We start from the raw sequence: 18,419 nt of genomic DNA, 5'->3' as shown, positions 1-18,419 counted from the left end.
TTTTTTTCCTGTCTGTGAAACAAAGAGTATTTTAATTCCCATTTTACAAGGGGGAAATGAAGGCAATGAATGATTTAATATCGGGATTATTTGCGAATTTGGGCATACATCTAGATCCTGATTTCTCTTTGTTCCCACACGTGTTTTTTTCCACTGTATCTGGCTTCATATACAACTTCACTTCAAAAGCGTTGACTTCAGCTGCGGCTGTAATGCTCAGTACTTCTGCAAGTCAGATCCAGAGATCTTAACAGAAGCACCAGAAAATGAGAAATACGTAAATAATGGCCAAATGTGAAAAAACATTGAAGGAACTTGTTAAGGAACTTGTCCATTACCTTTTAGCGATCCTGTGATGTCAGAGGTGGAATCACTCACTCCAGTTAGCTCTGCATGCGGCGGTGGTACAAGGAGCCTCTGGAAGGGAAGTAATTGCTTTAAATAGTCATGAAACCATCTGCAGCTTTCTGAGAGTAAAGAAGTCACTCCATATCTCACTGTGAATGTCAGAGGAACTTTGTGATTATTTTTGTTTTATTTTTTCCCCTTTTATCTCCACAAGGCATAGCTATCCCTAAATGGAAGACACTGAAGCCTTACATCTGGTCGTGCATATTTTTCTTTGTCTTTATGTAATTCATGTAAAGTTAATTGTGGTTTGGGTTTTTTTTTTGTTTTTTTTTAATTCTCTTTCGTCTACAGGTAGTGGTTGAAATCTCAAGTGTACTGAGAACAAATAAATGTGCATTTTTTTATGGTCTTACTGTCTTTTTTTCCCTGAAGTCTCTCATATTAGTGCTCTTCAAAATAAATCTCCAGTCTGATACTGAAACAGTCAAGTAGTGAATTTTAATTTCATTACTTGTCACAGGGTAAAAAATGCACTTCTTACGATCTGTTCACTTACTGGCTTTTCAGTGCTTTTCTTCCTGATAAAGGAGTGAAGTGTGGTATCAGAGGATTTACTACTGTAATGTCAAAGCATGGCAATGACCTAAATAGAACTGACACAAAATAGCTTTCCAGACATATGGAATGGTGACAGTCAGATACTCTGATCAGCATAAAAACACTTGATGTATTTTATCGAAAGGTTTATTTAACAATAGTAAATATATCCTTTTTGAGAGTCTGCTGGGGATGGCAGTGAAAGTATTCTTTTTAATAATTCTGTAATAATGATAATAACTTCCAGAGCTAAGTTGTTAACACTATGTTTTTATTTTTCTTTTCACAGCCCACATACTGGGTGGCAGAATTATCAGCCTGATGTGCCCCGGATTCCCACTGCTTGCATCTCCGTGGAAGATGCTGAAATGATGTCACGGATGTCTTTCCGGGGCACCAAGATCGTTGTGCACCTGAAGATGGGGGCTAAGACCTATCCAGACTCTCCTTCCTTTAACACAGTGGCAGAGATAGTTGGAAGCAAGTACCCAGAGCAGGTGAGTGAGAATATACAGAAAGAAACTTTTTTTGTTCTTTAAAAATACGAAAAAACAAAACCAAAGAACAGCCCTTCCTAAGAAATCCCTCAAACAAGTAACTCTTCGTCACCTACTCTTCTACATTTCAGACATCTCAGCTTTTCAGTATTTTTCAGGTAACAGCTTTGAAACCACCAGGCTCAGTTCTAACGTACTAGGGTATCTTTTAGAAAAGTATAAGAATTACTGTGTTCTGAGAACAGGAAATTCAACTAAATTGTACACAATTTAACCTCCTCCTTTTTCTTTCACTGGCTTAAAGCTCACTTTAAATACTACCATCTGCATAGGCTTACAAAGAAGCATGTATTGTAAGCAGAAGTGAAATCCTGTCACTGTAACTAACACAGCTATTGTTTAAAATAACAAGTAGTAAGATAAGGTTGCCATAATGATTTGTACTTGGGGCTTGCTTATTGTTCTGTTAATAATCTTCAGGTGGTTTCTTGATCAGGTTCTGATCAAGAAACCTGTTCTGTTGTCCAGAAATAAAATTGTTTTGCTTGAGTTTTTCCTCAACTGTAAAAGTGAAAGCATAATGTCAGTTAAACTTTTTTGAAGATGTTTTTTCTTGTGCAAATCATTGCTGCGTTAGCAGGAGTTGTATGTGTGTTAGTTTGGAGGAGTAAACCATCTGTGCTAAAAAGTATCTGCAAATCCTGTTTGAACACTAGTTAATCCTAAATTGTTGGTTTCCATTTTAAGATTTTTCTTCTTGTTTCCTCTTTTCTTCAAACTTCTTAGGCAGAAATCATACAAACTAAATTTGTGGTGCTGAAGGATTTGTGCCTGGTATGAGGTCTTCCATGTCAGCTTACAACATGGGATGATTTTTCTGGCAGTATGGTTTATTGTGAAAATGCTGATGCAGCCTCCATTACAGCAGCACTAGAAATTGCTGCTGAAGTACATCTACTGAGCCACAATTCTTTTTTAAACATTGTAGTTTTCTAACTTCAATGAAAAATAAGAATGACTGTCTCTGTCCTTTAAACCACGCATAGTTCTGACAAGATTTTATCTTTCCTGAGATGGTAGTTCTGCAGCTCTGTCTTGTGATGTCTAGAGATTCTCAGTGTTAGCATGAATGTACGGTTTCAGAAGGCTGATCACTGGGCAGGGAAAAAGTAACAGCCGTCATGGTTGATGGGTTTACATACCATCACCTATGAGTTTAGCTTCATGAAACATATGTTTACCGAGTTAAAGACAATGCCTCAGCTTCTAAATTAGGGTACAGCTACTTGAATTTTATGTCATCTGGATTTTAGCAGTGCTTCTAACCAGCTAATGGGCTGTCTTTCCTGAATTATATTTGGTGTATTTCAAAATTACGACATTTCAATTCACATTATAAAGTGTCCAAATGTAACCTTCAAAGGTGCATTAAGATGCTTGCATGTTCTTGATTTTCTCTTTGCTGCCCTGCTGTTTCTTTAAGTAATGAAATGGATTGGGAACTCTTCACTTCTTCCACTGAGAAGCTTAGTTTTTTTGAAACACTGGGTAAAGACTTATTTACAAGCCCCCTGCTGATGTTAACGGGAGTGGTAGTGGACACACTTTGAAAATGTAACCAAGAAACAGAAAAATAAAACAAGTGAATGTTTAGGTTTTTTAGTACGCAGTTCCTCTTGGAGCCTTAATGGGTGCTTCACCATGCTCATTCCACTGTGTTACTCCGGTAAAAATGGGAACCATCTAGCTATTTAGGCAATAAAATACATTGCAGACCCAAACTCTTACAATGCCAAAGTGTTTCAAAATGCATTACAAATCCAGGGGAATAGAAAGGTGCCATTTCCACGCGCCAAAATTTCAATTTAAGTTTTGAATTGAAACTAAAGCAAACCTGGATCTCTGAACTCTGGGTGAGAAATCAGCAGCGGGTGGTATCGCTCTTGCAAAGGTCTAAAGCAAAACAGTTTGAAATTAGACTGAAGCCTGTAAGAGTAACTGGTCACAGGTATTGCAACAAATTATAACTTAAAAAACTGGAACTTAATTGAAAATGGGGGTCACTGTAGGATACTGAAGAAGTCTGGTGAGAAGTGATACAGTTCTAGATGTAACTGCGTGTTAGGCATGTTTGTGTTCATCTATATGTTGACCAGAATTTAATACACTGCTTGATTTATAAACAGTCCATTAATTCCTCCTGTGAGATTTTAGCATGTTTATTAGTATAATCACCAAGAACTGAAATCGTATTTGTCTGAAAATTTTATCTGTTACAAGCCATGTCGAATATTATTACTAAAATCCTTGAAAGGGGAAAACAATTTATTGATTTTTCCTACCTTTTTTTTTTCTTTATTTTACCAGTTTTGCAGCATGTCCAGTTCAGTTCCTCCTTTTTAAGTAATTTTTCCAAGTGTTCTGTGTGGATTCTTGCATACAGCAATGGAGGGGGGAAAAAAAACCCTAGAAAAATGTTAAGAAAAACGGGAAAAAAAAGCAGTTTAAATACTTCTGACATATTTTCCTAAAAGTTTGCTTTATTTTAGAGTTAGTGTTCTTAAAGTCTTGTAATACATGCTTTGTTCTGCTGTTGCAAGAAATGTTTGATATCATCGAAACTGATACTCAAAACTGTCAAACTTGCAAACCTTTGTTTAGGCACCTGTGCTTATCTTTGCCACATTTATGTTTCTGAACAGCTTAAAGCAATAAAAGAAATATAATTACTGCTTTGTGAAGCATCAAGCTCTCAGGAATGCATTCATCTTCAGAAGCAATGATGTGACATGGGTGCAGATGTCCTGTTGCTTTCTGAGGCAGCTCTGCACCCAAGGCACGCAGCTACTTTTGAAAAGTTAACCCGCTGATACTTCAGGTTTCTGTTCTGCTTTATCCTTTCTGTTTGGCCAGCCAGTAGCAGTAAGCAAATGCTTTAGCATCGATTACTCCAACTAAGAAAAATGTACTTTGAAACCTACTGTAAGTTGCAACTTTGCACTACCAAGTTTTCAGGTGGTGTAGAAAGCATCTGAACAGAAAAAGGAAATGGGTTTTGTCATGCTGTCAGTAGAGTTCAGCGTCTCACCAATGTCTCTGTTCTGTTTATCTCTGTATTATCCTTTCTAAGTTAGGGAAGGGCTGCTCTCCCCAGACAGGACCCTTGCTAATGTCAGAGCGGGCATGACTGTGCGTGTTCTGAGCAGAGACCTCCACCATCCTCGCTGTCAGTCCCGAGGTCCTCGTTTAATGCCTGCTGACGCCTGAATCCCTGTAAGTGCCCAAAGGAGGCGAGCCTGTGCCCGTAAGATAATGAGTTCAAGATCAAGTTTTTCTTCATTGGAAGCAGTGGGACCAAACATGCTATGACTTGATACCCCAGCAGCCTTTCTGAGCTTGGGATCTCATTCTCACGGTGCTTAGGACAGCAGTGAGAGTGAAAAACCTGTGGGTTGTGGGACTTATCATATTTAAGCCTGCATGACTGCTGACGGTTGAGCCAGAGTTTTTGAGATGAGAAAGGTATGGTAGCAGAACCTGCTGAGGTCCAGGCTACTGCAGGTTAGACATTTGCAGTCCATTCCTGACTTTTATCTTGGAGAAGGAGTTTTTGAAGCACACTGTTGAACCTGGGACTATGCTGTTTGCATGGTCCTTTTCTACTGTACTGTGTATTGGTGAGATGTTTTATTTAAACTATGTAAGCTGACACTGGAGACTGACTGACTGAGCAATTCACAAGTTAACTAATGTGGTTTTCATTTGAAATTCAGGCAGAGCTGGCAGTAAAACATGTTTGTCATCTCATTTTAATACAGATGTAACATGATTGGTCTTAAAATGCAGAAGCAACTGTTCGCATCTCTGGGGAAATGCTATAAATAGTGGCTGTTTCTTGTTAGTCTGGCTTCAATGTATCTAATGTGCCAAACACAGAACCACAAAATACTTGATTAACTGAAAAGGTATCAAAGTGGCTAAAGATATAACTCTTCTATAATCCTGACTTTCAGTATCTTTCCGTTCTGTGTATTTCTTGGTGTGCAGTGCTGTTCTACTTATCTTACAGTTACTAAGTGATGGGAAAACTGTTTCCTAAGTGCTCTACAAAGTACATAAATTTAATGGTTGTTCCTTATTCTGTGATCTAGCATAAATACTGTAGAGCACAAACGGAGGGGCTCATAAGTGGCTTTTTTGGAATCCTGAACAGCTATTCCAGGAATTCACTCTACACTGCTTTTTTGCCTCCTGTTTTTATGGCGTGCCATATCTACAAAATGTACCATTTGAAAAGTGACTCTATTTTGAACACCACAGGCATAAAAGACCATTGAAGAATGTACTGTAGCTCTGAGCCAAGTTTGGACAGCACTTTGAAAGTAGCAGTCCTAGGAATGACCTGAGAAACAGAGATGCTAAGGTAATAGATTGTGAAGTTCTTTACCAATCTGTGATTGATGTAACAGAACCTGTTGTACAAAGGAAACAGCAGCTTATTTAGTTTTTCATTCTTTTTCCTTTCCCTATTTCAAAAATCAGCTCTGTCTCAGAATTTGTGATACTGGGCAAAGCTCCAGGGAACAAGACAACATGAAAATTGTCCAGGCTTCTGAGCCTGTTAGGCATTCACGCACATAAGGGAAGAAATGGTGTTCCCCAGGGCTCACTGTTGGGGCCAGCTCTGTTTAATACCTTTATCGATGATCTGGACAAGGGGATTGAGTGCACCCTCAGTAAGTTTGCAGACAACACCAAGCTGGGTGGGAGTGTTGGTCTGCTGGAGGGTAGGAAGGCCCTACAGAGGGACCTGGACAGGCTGGATCGATGGGCCGGGGCCAACTGCATGAGATTCAATAAGGCTCAGTGCTGGGTCCTGCACTTGGGTCACAACAACCCCAGGCAACGCTACAGGCTGGGGGAGGAGTGGCTGGAGAGCTGCCTGGCAGAAAAGGACCTGGGGGTGTTGGTTGCCAGCTGCCTGAACATGAGCCAGCAGTGTGCTCAGGTGGCCAAGAGGGCCAATGGCATCCTGGCTTGTATCAGGAATAGTGCAGCCAGCAGGACCAGGGAGGTGATCGTGCCCCTGTACTGGGCACTGGTGAGGCCGCACCTCGAGTACTGTGTTCAGTTTTGGGCCCCTCACTACCAGAAGGACATCGAGGTGCTGGAGCGTGTCCAGAGGAGGGCAACAAAGCTGGGGAAGGGTCTAGAGCACAAGTCTTATGAGGAGCGGCTGAGGGAGCTGGGGGTGTTTAGCCTGGAGAAGAGGAGGCTGAGGGGAGACCTGATTGCTCTCTACAACTACCTGAAAGGAGGCTGTAGCGAGGTGGGGGTCGGTCTCTTTTCCCTAGTAACAAGCGATAGGACGAGAGGAAACGGCCTCAAGCTGCGCCAGGGGAGGTTTAGTTTGGATATTAGGAGAAACTTCTTTACCGAAAGGGCAGTCAGGCATTGGAACAGGCTGCCCAGGGAAGTGGTTGAGTCTCCATCCCTGGAAGTATTTAAGATGGGTAGACGTGGTGCTTAGGGACATGGTTTAATGGTGGACTTGGCAGTGATAGGTTAATGGTTGGACTTGATGATCTTAAAGGTCTTTTCCAACCTTAATGATTCTATGATTCTATGAAATAATTTGTAGTCCAAAAACAAACCCCAGCCCCAGAAAAAAAAAAAAGACTTCTCTGAAGCTGTGTAATACTCAGTGCAATGTTGTTTTGTGGCCTGGCATCAGTTCTACATATGTTAACAAAATGTCTATCCATTAGCCCTTTGATGTGGCTTCCAGATATCCCTACGCTCAAACTAAATCATGCATACAATAGAGCTTTGAGTAGAAATGTTTTAAGAGCCTGGTGCTATCACGTTATGGCTCCATTATCACATTTTCTCCATGTGGATTGTTTTGCTATTTGTTCAAAATGTTGGAGGGTTTATAAGTGCACTTCTGTGAGCCTCTCTCCTGTGACTGTAAACTGATGCATGTCACTGCTAGAATTTAAGAGAATTTAAAAGAATTTAAGAGATGGTTATGGAGATTGGGTTTTGAGAGTGCCAGAGCTTTACTTCATGATAGCAAACTGATGTGAAAGAAGAAAGAGAATTGGTGAAAAAGAAACAAGAGAAAGGGTGAAGAAGGAACATTGGCATTGTTAGGAAATGTTTTATTTTCTGTGGAGCTTTTGTGTCAATATTTGCTGAAAGAAGTAGTATCCTCTGTGTATGTGTGTGTGTGTTTGTTTTATTAGTAACAGGACTTTGTACTATTAATTGAGGGGGTTGTTTTTATAGTGTGCCTTGTGGGAGTGGCAATACTGCTGTCATTTGTTGTTAAACACAGGTCTTGTCATGATGAAAACAGTCAAATTAATATGAAACTGATATGGAGGAAAATTTTCTTTGTAACTTGACCATTTTAATTTTTTTTTTTAGCTGCCAGAAGGCCTACCAAATTTTAAGTCTAAAGTGCATGCTAAATTTTGTGGTGTAGAGCTTGGCAAATCTTCTAAAACTTGAATTGCCCATTTAAAACCCAAGAGCTGACTGAAAGCATTTAATTCTGCTGGGGAGAACTTGGCAATAGTTTGCCTTCTGATTCAAAATGACCTATATGGCCTACAGCGGGCATGTTTTTTGGAAACCCTCAGTATCTGGGTATGCAACAAATACATCTTATAAGTGATTTGTACATATGTGGTTGATGTCGTTAAGGGACAACAGTTAAAAAGCTTTGTACTACTTAGAGTGTGTGTCTGAAATATTGGTGGAACACGTGAATGTGTGTATGTGGAAGAAAGATTCAAAACAGCTTACAACTTTTTAAAAATTATTTTCCTGATATAATTTTGCTGGAAGGCATCAGGTCAGGTTCACCAGTGTAATGTGACCTTTGTAATGTTCAGATGGTTTCAAAATGACTAGACCATATCTATAAATGGGCAGCTGAGGTGGGGGGGAGGGCTGGGATGGTAGCAGTCTCTGCTGATCTTGGAGACACCTGAAGCTGCTGGGTCTCTCAGCTGGGTGATGCCAGAGCAGAACCAAGGGATGTGCTCCACTGGGTACAAGCAAGCCGGCAGCTCTTCGGCAGGATCCTCTTCTTGCCAGCTGAGGCACAGTAGCCGTCACTGCATATGAGCTATTGCAATATGAAGGAAAACCGTATTAGCTTTAGTTGCCATTGACAACTGCTCTCTAGAGGGAGCAGGACCTTAGGGTGGGCTAACTCAACTTGCTGGCATGCAACTGGTAATATCCTAGGTTACTGCAGCACCAGAGTGACAGCGACGAGGGATGAGGACATCTAGGTGGCCTTCCTCACTAGAGTCAGGTGGAGTTTGGAGGAACTGAGTGCTGCTGTGACCCTGCTACACGTGTTCCGTTTGGGTTCTCTTAATGTAAGCTCAGGCAGCGTGCTTTCTGCCTTTCACCCGAGCCTGGGCATAGATACCAGCATACACACATCAGCTGGCTGCCTACCCCAGCTTCTTTCTCTTTTCGAATGCAGTCTGGTATCAGCCCGAAGCTACTTGCTAGACCTTTGCTCTGTGCACTACTCTTTGGAACACTTGGTTGGATTTTAACTTCTCTGCTTCTTAAACTGCAACCAGCTAAATCATGAGACCAGAAGTTAAAAATGAACATTTAGGGTGTTTATTCTATTGGCTAGCAAATTTATCTGAGCACACAGTTTTGTAGTCCTTTTGATGATGTGAGTATAAGCAGATACACTGTAATATTTTTTTCTTGCCACCCATTCCTTTGTCTCTGCTCCCATACAGCAGTTCAAAGAATTACTGTGGGATTTTATTTCAGTAGTAGTTTACAAATACACGTAGGGTTTACAGAATGGTTGTGAAAGCTTTTTTTCCTCCACATTGAAAAAGTTATATTCTAAAATTACGCTGCATCCTTCTTGCATTCTGATACACAAAAATATCTAAAGGGTAGTCCTGAGTTTGGCAGATGTGATACTTGCCTGAGGCATGAAGTAAGAAACCACAATATTGAGGAGGAAGGAGGAAAGAAACTATATCATACTTTTCATTATGAATAAGTAGGTGCCAGAAACGCTAGTGCCAAGTGTCAAGGATTAGTTTAAAAACAACTGTTTGTTACAGAAGTAGTCAAATAGCTGTAGTCATATGTTTGTATTTGTTAGGTGCAGACTGTGTGATCGACCGCGTACAACAGAAGGGGACTACCAAGATAGTTCTTGTCCTAGTGAGTCTGCCGTCCGGGAGATGAGTGCAGTGCTAAAAAAATACGTATTTTCCATGCAAGTCTGATGAAAAACTGCATGTCTAAGAGCGTGTGGGTTGGAAGTAGAGGGCTGTTCGGCACAGATTCAGAGATTCTCACACATGGGACCAATGTGGAGGAAGACCTAACAGTGAGATTGTAGATGGTGGATGGAGCATTAACATTGCTAATGGAGTGGAGGGGAAATGCTAATAGCAGTGAAATCTAAAATGTTCAGACTGGGGCTGAGGTGAAAGGGGGAAAGAACTTGGTCTGCTCAATCTCACTGAAATACTGACAGTAGAGGTGTTACACTAAGAAACGTGTGGTTGCAGCAGCTGAGATGGATACTCAAGGATGTAGCAGAGCATCTAGCAGAGTTTGTAGTTTTGGTGGGCAGAGAGACAGTATTCTTGAGCAGTACTGAACCAGCTGCAGCATTGTGGGTAGACTTGTTAGCGTTTCATGCATCGCATTGCTGCCTTGTGAGAACAAGGCGTGGGGAGAGATGGTGAAAATGATAAGCTGACCGCAGTTGGTGTGGTCTTTAAGAGAATTAGACTCAAGACCTTGGTTTGCTTCGATAGTACGTGCTTCAAACGTTGATATCATTCGTTCTTGGTTTCTTTATACCGTTGTTACATAGATTTTTATACAATTTCATCAGCCTAGGAGTCCACATGGCTTCTGAGACCTTAAAGGCCTTGCGCTTTGCCACTGTAGCTTTATTGTAAGTGTATTCACAATGACGCAAAAGTATTTATTAAGGTTTGGCAAAGCAAAATATACTGTAAAGCACATTATACCAGTAAAATTTGTCCAAAATGATTGTTAATAAAATGTTAAAGATCTTGTGAGGCTGGCAGGCATAAATCTTAATTAAATCAAAGAATGAGCTTTGTTCATAGAGTTTCTCAAGCATTATCAGTACTTATACCAACAATATACCATGATGTAATATGTAAGTTATCTAGAATTTCATTGTGCACAAATATAATTCTAATTCATTGTAGCAGTTAAATGGAAATTTTGGACAAATTCCTGATTTACATGGTTGACTCTTTTCAGTAGTACTTGTCAGGAAAGGAAACTGGTTTATGTGTTTAGAACTGAGATCCCGTTTCTTCTTTATTGAAGTTGCAAAAGAAAAAAAAGGGCATGTTACACGGTCTTAAACAGAAAATGTATTTTGTACTACAGCTTCTGTAGGTTTGCTTCTTTATACATGCTGAAAAGTATGTACCTCACAATCTGCATTTGCTTTTCTCACTACTTTTTATTCTGTCGTTTATTCCATAGACTGGTTTACAAATTTGAACAAAAATAAACTAAAATTGTGTATTCCTCTGGTAGTTACATAGAACCTTGACATCTGATTTCTATCATAGTGTTTGAATTTACAACCATCATTGTGAAATATTAGTCTCAAGAACAGTGTACAGAGTCCTGGTATAAATTACTCAGGAAAAAAACCTCTATGTCCCATTTCATCTAATCTTACATACATCATCATATACAGGGTGGAGAATGGAATAGTATGATGATGTAAAGTGAAATAGTCTGTAAACCATACTGCTTTAGAAATTGCACCAAATCAGTGTTTTTTCCTAGAGTGCATATAAGCAGATAGAAGTAGGATTTTCCTTGTATTTTAAATATTTCAACTCAGCAAGGAAGAACATTAATGCTATCTCAGTACTTCTGTATCACTTAAAATTCTGGGCTTTATGTTTTAATTGTGTGCCTGGTCTAATAATGATTGTGCTTAGTTTCTGGTTTCAGTGCTGTTAACTGGACAAAGATTTTTCTCATCCTCTCTGTGTGCCAAGTTTAATGTGCTGCTTGTGGGAGAAGGTATTTAATGAAATAATATTCCTTCACTGTAATGGAATTTGTTGCTGTAAGCTATATATATATGTGTATATGATAGTTTTAGGACACCTTCTTCTGTGGCATGCTGCTCGGCAAAGTAGAGCATATTCTACCATTCCAAATGGGAAATGTCTGTCATCCAGCTTCTTGCCAGGAGAACGATTACTGAGCTCTAAAACATGATGTCCTCCCTCCTCTTCTTTCCCCTTTCAAATAATCAGGAAGAGGACCTGAGATCACATTATTTTTTGTGACGGAAAGGAAAAACAAGGTCTTGAATTGTTGACAAGTATGTTCCTCTCTGTCTTATCTCACAAGCAGATACTACAGCTCGTGGTCTGTTCTGCTTGTGTGATTTTGTTTCTTGGCATTGTAGACCTGAAGTCAGGGATGTCTTGGATTGATGTTCTCCACTTCTGCCTGAAGTCCACTGACCTCAGTTTATATGTTCTAGTGCTCCAGGGATCTGTTCACTTAGCTGGAATTAATGTTCAGATGATACTTTATTTGACTGTCTCTTAACACGTTCTGCAAGTTGTTCTGCAAGTCTTTCTGGAAGACTGCAGCTGTTATACTGTGCATATAAATAGGCTATAGTTAATAAGCCTATTTATAGCAAGCCCAGGCCTGAAGATTTTTTTCTCATTCATTAGAGTTTCTAACCTTCAAATAAGTTTGACAAAATAATTGGATTGCACCCTTACCCACTAAGTATGGTGCATTTACTTTTTCATTGATTAATTTGGTAGTTTAATTTAAAATAGCCTAGACAAATTTAAATGCTGAGTTTCAGGAAAGAGATATAGCTAAGTATAAAGAAATAAAATAAGCTGGCTTTGATAGGTTGGTTAAATTTCAACAAAATTGGTAAGGATAGTATTCTAGATTATATGAAAATATATAAGCTTTATATTCTTTTATCTGTGGACTTTGTTATGCACACAATTTCCTGCTAGAGATCAACGTAACAGCCCTCCCTGCCCCTGCAAAATACCCAGCAAGCCTTTCAGAATGCTTGAGATTATTTGTTCCACAAAGTCAGCAACACTCAAATTACTTCAATTTCCATGCATCTGTAACAGGTTTTGCTGTGAATGAAGAAGTCAGGATGTTCTCAGTCGCATTTCAGTGTGACCTTCTGAATCTGGTGGTGACTGGACCAGGGTGAGGGAATGAAGAATGTGATTACAAGTGTTGCCAAGGTCACAAAGATGAAGTACTAAATACTCTGGAGGAGAGAAGAGCAGTTTAGAATAATCTGGGCAAATTCATAGGAATCGTCAGTCCTTATCAGGATGAAATGCGATCTGCTTTTCTTTAGGAAGCAGAAATTGAATGTACAGTGTGCCCCTGGCAGAGTGGCTCATACAGGGTCCTTGCCATATTCGCTGAAAACAGTCGTAAGGTACTTAGGACTTAGCAGGCGTGGTACAAATTGTGGCATAAAAGTAGTGAGATGACATCCAGCTTTTCCTTGGAGAAGCTATCTTGAGATGAGAGCAAGCATGTTTTAGATCCACACGTTGGGGGGTTGAAGGGTCACACTTGAAGAACCTGTTTGTACAGAGATGCGTGGAGGCATCTAGACAATCTTTTGTGAGTGCCAAAAGCTCAGGCTGCTGAGAGAGCATCTGATTGTTTGGCATGCTGTAATTGCTGCAGTTCGTTTCAAAAGCTTCTGCACTAAAGAGATGGCTTTGTTTATCTAATTATTTATGTAGCACATTTAAAGCTCTTTTAGTGACCTTTTGGCATAGGATTCTGCAATATCATGAAGCACGAATGTTAGTTATTTAAGATCCAGCCAATAATAAATAGATGGGAAAATACATAATTTGCATGTCTGTCAAATTGAATCACTTGCTGCTAAATTCAATTTTGTTAAAGGATAAAGGAATCCCAGTTTGTGTTGAAAGCACAAAGAAATTTCAGTTTTGTTTTCTAATGGGAAACTTTTGCCTAATTGGGAAAGGCTGTGTATGTTTAAAGGAAAAACAACAAAAAATTCCAATGAAACCTTTCCCTGCTTAACTGAGAATCACTTACTGCATTTAATTCAGATGCTCTTTGAAAGCCACTAAGAAGTTGAAGAAAGAGCAGCTAGCTTGCAGTAATTTTAGCTGTTTAAATCTAGTGGCATTGAAACTGTTTAAATTGCTGTAAATACAGTTTTAGTGGTTCAAAAGAATCTTCTTTGTCTATAATTGCATTTTCATTTAAATGTGTGTCTTTTAGGAATAGATAAGGGTTTCTTCTCTCAGGGTGGTGCAAAAAGATACTAGCATATTTTCAATAACTTCATTTTCCTTCTTTGAGCACTGTAAAATCTCTTGTTGAATCTTTGAAGCAGAGAACTGATCTTTTTTTTTCCCTTTTCCCTTATCTGAAACCACATATTTAATTGTAATGTGGATCATAATTGCTAATACCAATTTAAAACTGGGATGTTGAAGCAAGCATAACCAGTGATCAAGGGATTATCCGCACTGTGTTGAATAAATACAGTGTGTTGCTGCATGGATGCAACACTGACCCAGGATATGAGTGCAGTGACAGAAGGTAATGTAATGTCTTTCCCGTCATGTAAATCAAAGCATCCATCTCTTGTGGTATAGAATAAGAGACATCTTTGTCCCCCTCTTCCTTGGTGAACCAGCTGCAGTTTTAAACTCCATCAGATGATAATCCACAGAAATGATTTATCTAAAACAATTACCATAATGCTGTGCAATTGTTCTAAAACCGACCTACTGAATTAGTAATTAAGAAACCTTAGTTTATCTCTGGTTCTGTAGACAGTCCTGTGAAGAACTTACATTTTTTCAGAACTCTCTTCATTTTCTCTGCAGTGTCTCAGGTTTAATCAAGCGTTTGTCTCTAGAAGAAAATAAAATTATTTTCTGGTACAGGTTTAACAAACATGCATCTTTAACGATTTTGTTCTGCAGGTGAAATTGGAATTGGTTGGATGTATGCATCAGTACATAAGATCAGTATTTTAAAAAGTGATAAATCTAAAATGTTTATCACAATCTTCTTTGAACCTTGGAAAAGGGATCTGAAAGTAACTAGCCTTTTTTTCAGCGTTTTTTGCACTCTGTTTTAATGCTTTTTGAAAAGAATAAAAATGAAGGAGAAATGGTAGCATAGATAGATAGCAAACCTGGCTCAAACTGTGAGCAAAGGAATGAAATAATTCTGCGTCACTTTTTCACATGCATAATAAATGGCACAAAAATATTTAATTGTGATGAATAAAACGGTTTGTAAGTAATCTACAAATTTGTAAGTAATCTAATTTGTAAGTAATCTACAAATTTACAAAAACAAAGCAAATGTGAATTCAAGATACCATGATGTGACTGACCTTCTGTTTCAGTCTTGGACCTGGAGGTACAGCCTTCATCACTGGAGCACTACCATACAACAGGTAATGCACTGCAGCGCTAAGTTTGCATTGGTGGGGATGCCAAATTTCTAGCTCCCTTCCCCTCACATCCTATCATTGTAAACCAGCAGCCTTCCCCCAGATGTAATCCTCACCATCTGGCTTACTGCAGTCCCTTTTTGAAGTGGTGCGGATAGTCTTTCCTCCTTCTCCCATTTGTTTGAAATCAAGTGCAGGAAGGATTGCTTAGCTGTGTGCTACAGCCAGATTCTTGCACTGTGGCCTGCAGAGTAGTAACTGATGGAAACCTTTTTGGTGGTCGACAAAATGAGTCAGCTGGTGGGCAGGCTGCCGTTCTGGGAAGAGGAAGAAAGTGCTGTGCAGGTCTCGAGCCCATGACCTCTGTGGCTTTTTGTCTCAGCCATGAACAGACTGTCATTCTGTGGGCCAGGAGCACGTTTTTGAATGAAGAGCTGAATGGAAATACCCATTCTGGTTTTTTGCTGTCAACCTTATTTATTTTTGTGACGCTTTAACTGTGCGCCTGCTCTGCTGTTCCCCTGCGGAGCGCCTGCACGCAGGGTGAATGCGCCTTCCCCAGCATTGCTGGTTTGGGCTGGGGAGTGCTGACTGTGCAAGGGCAAGTCCTGGGGAAAACTGAAGGCAGTCAGAGGTTGCGGTTTGCCACTGATTATTTCTAAAGAGATTTTTCCTCTTTGGTTGACCACTTGATGTAACCCATGCAGTGCGAGCCACGTGAGGCACGTTTATTTCAATTACAAATTTGAAGTAATTGCTCTCTGAGTTCAAGGTGGCCTACAGAGGGTTGCCTCTCCTACCCAGTATTGTTATCTCATTTCTGATTTATGTGTGGAAAAGAAATGGGAGAGAGTATTCAGAGAGTAGTTTCTCCTTCAGGTATTTATACATTAAAGCAACTCCAAAGAAATTGAATGTGCCAGCTGCTGTTCTGTCCTGAATCCACAGAAGGACTACTCAAAGGCTACTTAAAGCTTGTTTGTCAGAATTTAACCTTCTAGAATTGGCATGGTCAGTGGCCAGGCCAGAAGATGAGCCACCTGTGTTGCAATGTTAATGGTTAAAAGAGAGACAACTTTCATGTCTTCCTGAGCTCTCTGCTAAAATGATTTGAGTCCTTCCTGAAGCAGTCCCCATGAGTGGTGATGAAACTCCTATCGTTCAGTGCTCTCTTCCTGCTTTTCAACAACCTCAGAGAACTGTGGAGTGAACGGTTACGACAGCGTGGACTCAAGCACCAATAACACGTGGATGAGACAAGTCTACCTATTCTTTCTTCCTCACCACGTATTTCTGTAGTGATAGGACCAAGATTGTATTGATCTTGTGCTTAGATGAGATCAGTTCATGAATGAAGAACAGCTAGATGAAGGTGAACTTGACAGAGGAGAGTTCTGGTGGGACAAAAAGACATTCTGAAGAATCTGCAGACCTGGTACTTCTGTCTTCTACTGAAGACAGAATATTTACCCGTACTGGTAAATATTATTTAGTCATATTCAAGGTATTGATCCTTCTCTAGTGCTCTTCAATTTTTATGGGCCTGTGCTATCTAAAAACACAGGATGAAAACTGTAAACTTGGTAGGTATGCTGCTCTTGTATGATGGGCCACATTCTGACAAAGCTGTTGTAGGAGATGTTACTTCTTAAAGTTGGTCCAAGCCTGTAGAATTAAATTCCTCAGGAAATAAGGACTTTCACTGACCTTCTGTTCCAGAGAAAGGTGTCTTCCTTTGACCTCACTTTCTCTGCCACAGAAATACAGCACCATGTACATCTGCAAACACTGTTCCTCCAGCAAAAATAAACAAAACTTTTTAGAAGACATTCCAATACATATTTTTCTCCCCTTGGAATAGATTAAAGGACAAACAGTATATGGCAGATACTCGTCCTGCAGAATGATACACTGCCAGTGGGTGTCTAACAAGTACTCATTACAGAGATTAATAGACAGCCAGGGCTACTTTGATATTCCAGCTATGAATAAAGAATTTTTCATCTATCTAGTTTTGAAAAAAAACAGCTAAGGATGGATCTAGTATTAGATTTTAGTCCCGTCCTTTATGTCTTAAATGGCACAAAAAGATCAGGCTTTGGGAGTAGGGTGTTCTACCTGACTAAGGGGCAGCAATCCCATGAAAATCTGTACCGAAAATATAGGGCCCCCTCCCAGTACATAGGCTGGTAGGTGAACTCGGGATAAGAAGCAGGAAAATGGCATCTGGCTGAAGTTTTCTCAGTTTGTATCTGGGCTGCAGAAGCATTTGAGGAGACATTGTCTTGTTCTTGCCAGTAGCATCTGGACTGATCAAGAGCTTGGAAATAAAAATCACTGGGGAGTCGTCTGGTATTTGTATTTCTCCATGTAGAGAAATGTATGTCGATGGGGGTCAGAGCAGAGCAGCCGTCCCTGTGAGGGTTCACACGTGGGACCCATCAAGGAAAAAAAACCTCAAGTCCCCAGTCCAAGCGTGCGAGTTCTGCTCTCGGATGAAGTCATTCCTTTGCCTGGAGATTCTCTTGGATTTCATAGTCCTCGTGGATGCCCAAATATTCGTGATGCTAGTAATCACTGGCTTAAACTTAGTTGCCAAAAGATGCAGTAGGCCAGATCCATGACTCACGATGATCTGTATCTTTTTCTTTTCCCCTTTATTTCTTTTGCTGGAAATTAAGCAGCTTTTCAAAGACTCAGCACATACCGAATAGCAGCAGCCTGCGTGCTGAGCTCCCGTCCCAGTGTTCTGCTGACTGCAGTAGTTTCCTGCTGAATGCAGAATCAAGATCTGATGTTAGTACCTTAGTTTGAATGCTCTACATGACTCCACTGTCCATTTTTAAATGTACTCTTCAAAATCTCTACGGTTAGTTTGTCTGCCAGTGGACAGGTAGGAGACAGCTGCCAGGGGAGATGAATATAGATGATGAAGTGGATTCTCCCAAGGAAAAAAAATCAGACTTCATATTCATTTATTAGAAATTTAACTTTCCCGTCTGCTTGCATCCTCCTTGTCCCGACCAAGCATGTCTCTGAGTGAGTAAGGTTATTTTTTTACTTACAGTCTCAGGAAGAGGGCTAGGAGGAAGAGATTTCTATTTTTGCATTCATGGGAATGTGTTGGTACAACGATGAAGGGGATCTTAAGTACCAAGGAAAATGTATTCTAAATTTATTTTTATTAAAAAAAAATGCTGTATGTGCTGAATCCTCTTTTTGATTGCTGAAAGTTTTGTGTTGCACAGCCTGGCTCACATACTTCTGAGACAAATCTTTGGCTGGAAATGCATGTTCTGCACTGAAATAGGAATATTTTTGTTCACTTAAACCTGCTCATTCCAAGAAGAGCTGGAAAATTTGGGGAGAAATTTTTGCTGCGTAAGATGCTTTGTTTCTGGGTGTGATGGCTCACAAATAATATATATCTGACA

At 39.9% G+C, this 18,419-nt stretch overlaps 1 protein-coding gene across 5 annotated transcripts in view; it reads left to right on the top strand.

Moving 5' to 3' along the window:
• The window catches only part of CPQ (carboxypeptidase Q), a 167,657-nt gene that overhangs the window by 62,482 nt on the left and 86,756 nt on the right, over positions 1–18,419 (top strand). For all 5 annotated transcript variants that reach the window (XM_087734969.1, XM_087734961.1, XM_087734979.1 and 2 more), the window contains one exon: positions 1,238–1,445. In XM_087734969.1, coding sequence (XP_087591095.1) covers positions 1,238–1,445 — 208 coding nt within the window. The remainder of the gene's footprint in view (positions 1–1,237; positions 1,446–18,419) is intronic.

Source organism: Nipponia nippon, unplaced genomic scaffold (genome assembly GCF_047370975.1).
Source record: "Nipponia nippon isolate SJK-2023a ecotype South Korea unplaced genomic scaffold, ASM4737097v1 scaffold_1, whole genome shotgun sequence".
Taxonomy (NCBI): Eukaryota; Metazoa; Chordata; class Aves; order Pelecaniformes; family Threskiornithidae; genus Nipponia; species Nipponia nippon.
This window is presented reverse-complemented; position numbering and strand designations above follow the sequence as displayed.